The 10195-nt window shown below is 49.0% G+C and overlaps 1 protein-coding gene across 3 annotated transcripts in view; it reads left to right on the forward strand.

Moving 5' to 3' along the window:
- VDAC3 (voltage dependent anion channel 3) overlaps positions 1–10195 on the forward strand; it is a 27223-nt gene that overhangs the window by 4256 nt on the left and 12772 nt on the right. The window contains exons 2-3 of one of the 3 annotated variants that reach the window (XM_018561935.1): positions 4084–4154; positions 7465–7514. In XM_018561935.1, coding sequence (XP_018417437.1) covers positions 4088–4154; positions 7465–7514 — 117 coding nt within the window. In that variant the 5' untranslated portion in view covers positions 4084–4087. Of the gene's footprint in view, positions 1–4083; positions 4155–7464; positions 7521–7618; positions 7629–10195 lie in introns of those variants that run through there. The other 2 variants (XM_018561937.1, XM_018561936.1) reach the window with 2 other exon arrangements.

A 10195-nucleotide genomic window follows, 5' to 3' on the forward strand; every position in this document is an offset into this window, starting at 1 on the left:
GGAGCCCGGGGGGAAGAAGAGGCTGTAAACTTACCAATATTGGATTTCAGGTCTGTTTGATCTCTCATTAGACTTTGCACATGAAATATCGCTCGCTGGTACTGGTGCTGATGCTGCATTCAATATGGCCGCCTCTGGCAGTCATGGTGGAGCTTTGCAGGAAGTCAGGATAGTGTTCTATAGGAACGGGTTGTCTGCGCGTTTTGTAAGTACCGTCCTTGTTCTGATCTCACATCTGCGTTGCCCAAAAAACGTCCCCCTGAGGTCCAACATTCCATTCTGGTTCATTGTGATTTTAGAGATGCCCATTTGGTCTCCTTAACCCCTTGCTGTCCGTAGCAACGTCTTACATTTGCGCACAGATGATAAAATCTGAATTTTTGGCTAGAAAACAGCTTCAGACCCCAAACAATGATCTATGTTCTGAAATTGGAGGCCCTGCAGAATAAAAAAGACGCTAGTTGCAATTGCACGGTATTTGCGCAAATGTTTATCACACTGGTATTTTTAGGAGAAAATAAACTAAAATGAAATTTAGTGCGCAGAAACAGAATCTAATACCCAATTTTTGGTAACATATGAAAGACGGGGTCACGCCGGGTAAATAGATACCAAGCCTTAAAATTGTGTGCGTCCGTGAAACCGCAAAAAACTACAATTCCCCCGAATTTCCGGCGACACTTTCAGGCCCCGTTCACATATAGCGACTTCCGCCGCGATATCGCGAGAAGTCGCCGGCCAATGATATTCAATGGAGCTGTCTTAACTCCATGTCGCAAGTCGCTTCTGCCGGACCCTTTTTTCGGCGGATTTTGCGCGATTTTGCATTTTTTCTATGGAGCCCGACGGAGAAGGTTGCGCTACCGTCGCTGGAACGTCGCCCCGAAAGTCGCGCTATCCTGGCCGCTGCAAAAGGTATGTCGCTACATGCTACAGTTTAGTGTTAACAGTGATTGATGGGCCGAGAATTATTGCTCTCACTCCGACTATTTGTGGCGCAAATATTATTTTTTTTTGCACGTAGACACAGCGACGCGTGTTTGCATATGTATGTACGTGCACGTGGGGGGCCCTTTAAAAAAAAATGTTTACACTAACTTTATTGCTATCACATAGAAGGCCTAACAAACCCTCTATGTAATAGCAGATAGGGTGTGGCAGGTCCTCTTTATGGATACATCAGATGTCTTTCAGACCCCTAATGTCACCTAGGGACCCCAAAGAAGCTGATGAAGCAGAGGACTGCTTCTCCAGCTTCTTCTTCTGGCTCTAGGAGCCGGAGAATGTGCCCAGTGACACCGGAAGTGATGTAATGCGCATCACTTCCAGGTTCAGTGATCGGAGGAGAGATCCGCGGCTGGAAGCTTGCTGATCTCTCTCCGATCGTTGCAGGGAGATCCACTATGCCGGTCCCGGGCCCGCACGAGGGACACCGAAACCCGGAGAAGCTGGTGACGGGGTGGGGGCAGCACCATCCACTGATCGGTACAAACGATCTGGCGGCTGTGTAGACGACGGATCGCTTGTACTTGAACAGCAATCGCCGGCTGTTTAGAATGATGCCAAGAACACGGCTGCAGCAGTTGTGTTGGTGTAACCGCTATTAGCAACCAGATCCCTCCATGTTGTTTTTGAAGTGCGTGTTTAGACGGCAGCGGCGGCAGACCTGGACATGAGGCCGTATTTCCGGCGCTCGGTTTTGTGTCGACATCGGACTTTATACCCGCTGAGCGGACTCTGATCTTTTAAATGGATTAGATCATCAAAAAATAAGAGGCTTATTCCGGACCCGTCTCATGCGGCGAGGAGGGATCACATATCCCTACCATGGAAGCCGTCTTCTGACACTTGCCCAATGCCATTAGTTAAGTGGTCATGTGACTGCAGCTCTCAGCGCCCGTCATTGACACGCACAGCTAAGCCCGGGCTGATCCTGAGATGTATTTTTTTTTTAGCAAGCCAGATTTCAACATCGCCGTGCACCGGTTACCTCTATCGTGGAGGGGAGGCGTTTTGGGCGTCACAAACGGAACCAATCAGCTGCTGCTCCCTTTACCGAGACACGCTGGATCGAAGACACTGATTGGTTGTAGAGTTTTTAAGTTTGGTAATTGATTGGATGACGCCTTCTTCTGTGACTCGTCCTGATGTTCACTAAACTATGATCAGCAATCGTCGCTGTCGGCAAAACTCCAACATCGAAAATAAAAATATGTTGGCGTCTGTGATTACATCCTCGCACGTCACCAGATGAAGGCGTTGGTGCGCTGGTAAATGTCGCACAGCCACTTCCTGTCGGTATCTGCGGCGTTTCAGGGACTACAGAGGTGATGCTACTGGACGGGATTGCAGTTTGCATAGAATCTCGCCCAGTTATATCTGCCCATGAATCTCTGATTGTAGTGGACTTGTGTAGCTGTGGGCGGCGAGCACTCGTCGCCTTTCATTGCCAGACACTGCACAAGCCTCAAGGAATCATGGGACATATAGGGGCTCATATATAAGCAGGGGTGTGGAAATGTAAAAAAAAACTACTTGTCCAAGGACTAAGGCCGGGGCAGGACTTCAGGACTTCCTGTCCTGTAGACAAAACAGGAAGTAAAAGGAAATCATTTTGTCATGCGGGAAGTTCCCTTTGTCACCAGAACAAGTCTCCTTTATTGGAAGTCCCAAATTTTAGTTTTTCCCTTCCAGTTTTCCAGTTCCAGAGACCGTGGTCACCAGTACAGATAGAGAAGGTGAGAGTTCAGTGCACCCCATACAGCGTTCAGACCCAATCATAAAATGGCGCCACCACAGCATAAATCCCAATGCAAGACCTCCCCAGTGCACCGCGTTCAGATGAGAAGATGAGACGCTTTGTCACCAACAGGAAGTGACGTTTCGAGGTCACTGGGGAGCTCTTCCTCAGCATGGTGTGGTGGTGATATCATCCATAGACGTTTAGGGCTCATCAGAGTGCGGACACGCAGGCCAGCAAGGCTGTGCAGGTTCGGGGTGTGTGATTGCGTGCGCCTTCATCCTCCCATCAACCGGCCCGCTGCACGCACAGCACTTGTCCCTGCCGGGTCTTTTTATGGGTGTGCACGCTCGTCTGCAGGAGCCATTAAAGGAGAACTATGAGGGGAGTGCTTTTCACTCACCTCATAGTTCTAGCCGACCTGTGACAATGAGACTGTCACAGGTCGGCTCAGTAGATCGGGAGGTGAGCGAACACATACCGGCGTTCGCTCACCTCTCGATCCTGTCACGGCTCTCTACCGTGACAGGGGAGGGGCTGGATTCCCCCCTCCGATCCGCCAGCGCTGACTGGCGGAACGGACGGGGGCGGGTACAGCTGGCTCTGCCTCTAGATAGGCAGAGCCAGCTGTCACTCACGCAGCTGGGCGGATCCAGACATAATTGTCGGGATCCGCTTCAGCTGCAGCGTCTCAGTACAGCTCGCGATATACTGAGTTTAGGCTGACGGGAGAACTATGGGGAAAAGCCCTGACCCATAGTTCTCCTTTAAAGGAAAAGTTAAGGCTGCTGAAGGAAGTAGTGACCTAGATGTGATGAAATAAACGTAAGGGGTGACATCCTTCTAGATCTAGATGGAGCTAGTTGTGTTTTCTTTACTTGGCATGAATGTGGCATCTTTTATCTTCTAAAGAACTCTGGGAAAATCAAAAGCTTACCCGTGCAATGGGGCCACCCTCGCACTGCAAGGCTAAAGTGCTGGCTTTGTCTAGGGGAGAACAATAAAGCTTGATTACGTACTTGATCCCTGGGCTGCTAGACCTGTCCCCGCAGCCTCTTCTTCCCTGGGCTCCAGCAGGACCACTGACATGGTCTTGTGCAGGTCCATCGACTTTACTTTTGGATGTGAAGATGCCGAGGTGCATTCCACAGCCAGAGGGGGGAGAGAGGTTACTGCCTCAGTACCCAGAATGATTTGAGTAATACAGCTTTAGTTTAGAACCCTCCTCCCCCACCCCCCGGACCAAATGGACACTTAAGTTTGTTTTCTTTTAATGATGGAACGGTTCAGGAATGGCTTACAGGTAAAGAGAACAATCATTGACCTGTTCTTTCTCCCCTCAGAGTCATGGCTGTACCACCCAACTACGCAGACCTGGGCAAGGCCGCCCGCGACCTGTTCAGCAAAGGCTATGGTAAGTCGTCTTCCTTGTGAAATGCACGTTGGGGCAGACGCAGGGAAAGAGAAGGTAATGGCAATAGTCGCTGGATCAGTGGTTCTCTGTAACCTTGGAACCCGCATTTGTCCTTGGTGGTCAAGTGGCACCGCACTGGAACGCACGGCGTTGCGGTACCACAAGTTCTGATGTGGGCAAACTAAGTGTGCGTTCTCTGGAGGTGCATTTGGGGTGCCATTCAAATGAATGGCAACGCACCTCTCACACCAGAACACGTAGTAAGAGTGATTGCATGTTACAGCCAATTGCCTGTAGGCAATAGGGCACGTTCACACTGTACTAGTGTGAATGGGCCCTCAAAAACACTGACGCACACACGCAAATGCACCCTACCTTACAAGAACTGGAGTGTATCCTCAGCCTGGGGTCCAGTGTGCATTGCTTGTACAGCTTCCTTGTGTGCCCTGTAGGGGTGGCGGGAGCCAGAATGTGATGTCACTCCGGTCCAGGCACCTCTACAGGCATGATGCGAGGGAGCTGTAAGCAATTCCAAAAGATGTCACCAGCACTCCAAAAGTAGATTCAATATATTTTAATGACAACGGTCATTCAAAATCACAAGTACTTTCGGGGCCACGTTGGGTCCCCGTCATCAGGCTCAGAATGGCCCCGAAAGTACTTGTGATTTTTAATGACCGTTGTCATTAAAATATATTGAATCTACTTTTGGAGTGCTGGTGACATCTTTTGGAATTACTACTTGACTACACGGTGCCTCCGTGGCCGCTACAAGCACCCTATTACAGACATCATCTCCTAGGAGATCCGGTAAGGAGTGCAGGAAGATGCACACAATTTTGGAGCTGTAAGCAATGCACGCATGGATGGATGGATGATAATACCCCCAGCCCTCTCACCTCAAGCTGACACTCTGCACCGGGCAGCATATTTTAGATGGCTGCGTGGCGTGAGAACTGACAGCGCCGCGTTGGGAGGCTGAGGATACAGTCCATGAACTCATCGCACTCAAAACCTCTGTTCCTTATAAAAGACGGGTGCTGCGGCAGTCGACGGATGGCAATCGTCTATAATTACAGGATAACGCAGACACCGGCACTCCAAGTAATGAATCAATAGCGTCTATTTATTGACGCATGAAACAGCACAATGCATCAAAAAGCAACGTTTTGGGGTCTCACAGGATCCTCCATCAGGCAAAATTATCCTGTGAGACCCCGAAACGTTGCTTTTTGATGCATTGTGCTATGTTTCATGCGTCAATAAATAGACGCTATTGATTCATTACTTGGAGCGCCGGTGTCTATGTTATCCGGGGAGGCTGAGGAGCCTCTAACCTAGAGTAGCGGAAGGCACGTGGCGACCCACTGAACACGGGGTTGCGACCCACCAGTTGAGAACCAAGGTACTAGATGATGTTTATGTCGTAGTGCATGCTCTATGATTTGGTATCGGAAAGACACCATGCGTCCATAATAATCCATACGCTGTGTGTAGTTTCTGACGTGATCCAGTCCAGGCGTAGCCACTTCCAGGATGTAAACATGAGCAGAGACAGGAATCGGCCTTGTCTGGCTTCTGTCACATTTATGTAGGAACGTTGCACTTCCAGATCTCCTAATGATGACATCGGGGACACAGATCTACATGTCCATAGGTCTGGAATAAATGGACGTCAGTGAACGCAATGCTCGCATATTGCCGTGTTGCTGCTGTTACAATGTTGATATCTTTATTATGCTTTGAGTAGATTGTCCAGTGAAATCCGTACAGACAAGGAATCGCCACTTCACCATCCGGATTCCCGGTGGCAATTAGTAGCAACTCAAAGTCAAAAGATTTTTTTAAGCTATTTCAAATGCAGATGAAATCGCTTAGAATGGATGCTGCTCCTTCAGGTTTAAGGGCCAGTTCACAGCAGATGCAGTCCGTTCAGATCGGCAGCTGCCTCCAAAATGCATCACAATGCTTTCCTATGGGCTTTCTGGTACTCTGTTCACACCAGTGCAGTCTGTTCCGATGCAGTCAGAAAAAAATACTGCTTGCCCTATTTTAGCTGCATCGGATCGCAACGGAATGCATCAAAAATGCAATTGAATGCAATGGAACCTGAAATCTCACTTTAAACAAACCCCCTCCCCCCAAAAAAAACAACACGTGTCAATCGTGGTAAAATTGTGGCAAAACGAACGCATTGCACTGCAGCTGCGCAGATGCACACAGTTCTGGTGTGAATGGGCCCTAAAGGTTTTACCTTGCTGCAGAATCAGCCGGTCCCCAGAGCTCTGGCCCTGGTATCCTGTTTTAGGGTGGCTCCTTTCCTTTTCAGGGTCCTATGGAGCCACCTTTGTGTGTGCTAGGAAGCTGTGTGTGTTTCTACAAACACTCAGGCACAGAATACATACATTGTGTACAGCAAGGAAATCTACTGGCTCCCCTTCCACCGCACCACCAACCAACCCGACTGCCCCCTTCTCCAAGCTAGTAGATGGACTGCTGTTCAGAGCCATGATGACTGTAAGTGCAAGGCAATCCACTCCCCTGCTCCTCTCTTCTTCTCCCTGCTTCTTCTCCCTGCTCCTTCCTTCCTTCTCCCTGCTCCTTCCTTCCTTCTCCCTGCTCCTTCCTTCCTTCTCCCTGCTCCTCTCTTCTTCTCCCTGCTCCTCTCTTCTTCTCCCTGCTCCTCTCTTCTTCTCCCTGCTCCTCTCTTCTTCTCCCTGCTCCTCTCTTCTTCTCCCTGCTTCTTCCTTCCCCTCTCTTCTTCTCCCTGCTCCTCCCTGCTTCTTCTCCCTTCTTCTCCCTGCTTCTTCTCCCTTCTTCTTCTCCCTGCTTCTTCCTTCCTTCTCCCTGCTCCTTCCTTTCTTCTCCCTGCTCCTCTCTTCTTCTCCCTGCTTCTCCTTCCTTCCTTCTCTCTGCTCCTCCCTGCTCCTCCCTTCTTCTCCCTGCTCCTCCCTCCTCCAAGCTAGTAGATGGACGGCTGCTGGAGACTGCTCTGCCCCGTGTGATCTTGTACTGGACAGGAAGTTCAGGGAAGGCGAGCTGAGAGAGTTGGAGCTGCTCTGAAATATGATTATGGCTGCTTGGGAAGAAATACTTTGCTGTGTGATGTGTATTTGATCCGGATTCATTAGTGGAAAAGGTTTGAGAGTTTAGTACGACTTTACCTACATACTAACATGAGCTGACGCCGCACACCTCTGATCTGCCATTGGAATGGATCTGAGCTCCGCAGGTGGAGTGACCAGCTCATTGGATTGCAGATCGGTGATGTTGTGTCAGAACCAGAATTGTGACGTCTTTCTGTTTTCAGGGATCGGTCTTGTGAAGTTGGAGCTGAAGACGAAGTCCTCCAGTGGGGTTGTAAGTGTCTCTGTGGATATTTATATACAGTTCTATGTTTTATCTGCTAATATGTTTTCTTTGTAATAAGAACTCTTCTCCTTCTTTCCATGCGGCCTGGAACACCTACAGATGGTAAGACAACACAAAGCCCCCATGTATAGTAAATCAGGGGAAGGCAAACTCCGCCCCTCCCGCTCTGGTGCAACTACAAATCCCACTAGGCATTGCAAGACTCTGAATCCTAGAGGCAGATGCATGATGGGATTGGTAGTGTCACCACGGCTGGAGTTTGCCTACCCTTGTTGTAGTGAGTCTTTCTTTTATTTGTGTCACCCCCAACGTTCCTCTGCTACCATCACCTGTTACCTACTTGTTATGTGTCCACTCTACCACCTCTCGTACTGTTTTTTCCCCCCCCCCCCATATCTGAAATCCTATAAATGTATGTGTGCGCAGTGACACCGGTGTCCCATATGGATCCGGAAGAGACATCCCAGGTGACCTGGCTGTGTACAGAGGATTTGTTGGTGTCTCAGTAATAAGCCTCTTGCATTGCTTCTCGCTCTCTCACCATGTCAGGGGTACAAGCTTGCATCAGGTATAGTTGTAAGTACAAACTAGGGATGCACCGGTACTAGTATCAGTGCCGATACCGAGTATTTGGGGGAGTACCCGTACTATCCCAAATGCTCCGATACCAGAACTTCCTCTGACCGGCAATGCAGAGGGAGCATGGAGCTGGCTTCCTTTCCAATCAGGAAGCCGGGTGGTGAGTTATGACCCGCCTCCCGGCTTCCTCATTGGCCAGGAAGCCGGCTTCACATGTTGCTAAGTAACTAACTTGGCTTTCTAACCAATCAGGAAGTCGGTTGCCATGTAATGACCCACTTCCCAGCTTTCTGATTGGCCAGGAGGCCAGGCTGTCTAGGATCAAGTGAAGCCAATCAGGAAGTCAGGAGGCGGGTCATGACTTTCTGCTCGGCTTCCTGATCGGTCAGGAAGCCAGCTTCACATGTTGCTAAGCAGCCTGGCTTCCTGACCAATCAGGAACACGGATGGCACCTCATGACTCTCCTCCTGGCTTCCTGATTGTCAGTCTTCTTTTGCTAGAACACGGGCTTCACAGGCAATGGGGAAGCCGGTTGACGGGTCATGATCCGCCGGCCAACTTCCTGATAATCGGGGCACTCGGTATCAGCGAGTACCGGAAAAAAAAATATCGGTACTCGATCCTGAAAACCAGTATCGGTGCATCCGTAGTACAAACCATACAATCGTCTTACAAGAGAACTCCAGGATTTTTTTAAAAATTATTATTATTAATAACCCTTGGAGTGGGCCTACCTGTGCATTGCAAGGGTTAAGTGCTCGTTTTTGTCTAAAATAACAAAATTGAACTCACCTGAAGCTCTGACCGGCCAGCTGTCCCAGCGCTCCCTCCAGCCTCCCCCTACCTGCAGCATTGGAATCTTCACTGTGTATAGACGTGATTTACGGGACCTTAGACCGCTGCAGAAGAGGGGGGGGGGGCCATTGGAAGGATTGGTCTAAAAAGAAGCCGGCTCAAAGCTTTGGGTCAGTACAACTTTTATTTTTTTTTAAACCTAGACACAAACGAGCATTTAACCCTTGCAGTACGGGAGTAGCCCCAATGCAAGGGTTAATAAAAAAAAGTTCCTGGAGTTCTTTTAATTGGTGATGGGTTGCAGGTTTATTTGAAACTGAGAAACCGGCTCTTTAATTTACTGGATGCACTAAAACCATATCACTGGAAATAAGCTCACAAGACCAACAGAAGGTGTCCTGCCTCCTTCATCCAATGCTGTTCCATAGAACACTGATGTATAGGGCTGCAACCAACTAATCGATAATAATCAATAATGGGAATAGTTGATTAGTTGGTTGGATCCCCTTGCTCTTTCCTCCATGCTGGGAGGAGGGCACAGTAAGCAGTGGGCGGGTGCAAATAGCCAGCCTGCTATTGGCTATTGCAATGTGAAATGGCCAATAGCAGGCTGGCTATTGCACCCGCCCACTACCTGCTGTATTTACATTCAGCTGCCGTCTGCGGAATCTTGCCACCGGCAGCTATCACTCCCGGGCTGAAGCTATTCCAGCGCCATGTGCTTACAATACAGTTATTAAAAAAATTTTTTTTATAAAAGGTGGGAGAAAAATAATTTTCCATTTTCATCCTGACAAATTCTGGTGTGGGAGGTGCGATGCAGTGCCATTCATGTCAATGGAACCCCAACCGCACCTCCCACCCACAGTGTGATCATCCGCACTGGAACGCACGGTACCGCAATACTGTGTTCTGCCTGATGAAGGGGATCCTGTGAGACCCTGAACCATTGCACTGAGTGTATTATGCTATGCTGCATGTACGTCAATAAATAGACGTATCTGATTTGCTATTGGAGTGCCGGTGTCCATATTTCTGCCTATCGGACTCCACCAAACGTACGTTGCGTCCCCCCCTTCGTCAGGGGTTGGGTCATGACAACGTGTCTCAGGAGTTATAACTTTCCTTGTTGCCATAGTAATTAAGCCTGTGACATTGCAATTTTCATGCACTATAATATATATATGGGTAAGCCGTGTTAGTCCAGTAGACAAGATGTCAAAAACGCAGTATTGCAGTGTGCAATGATACCTTTCTTATTGGACTAACAAAATATATAAAAGACAACATGCTT

Source organism: Nanorana parkeri, unplaced genomic scaffold (assembly GCF_000935625.1).
Source record: "Nanorana parkeri isolate BGI_ZX_2015 unplaced genomic scaffold, ASM93562v1 scaffold551, whole genome shotgun sequence".
In the NCBI taxonomy this organism is placed as follows: domain Eukaryota; kingdom Metazoa; phylum Chordata; class Amphibia; order Anura; family Dicroglossidae; genus Nanorana; species Nanorana parkeri.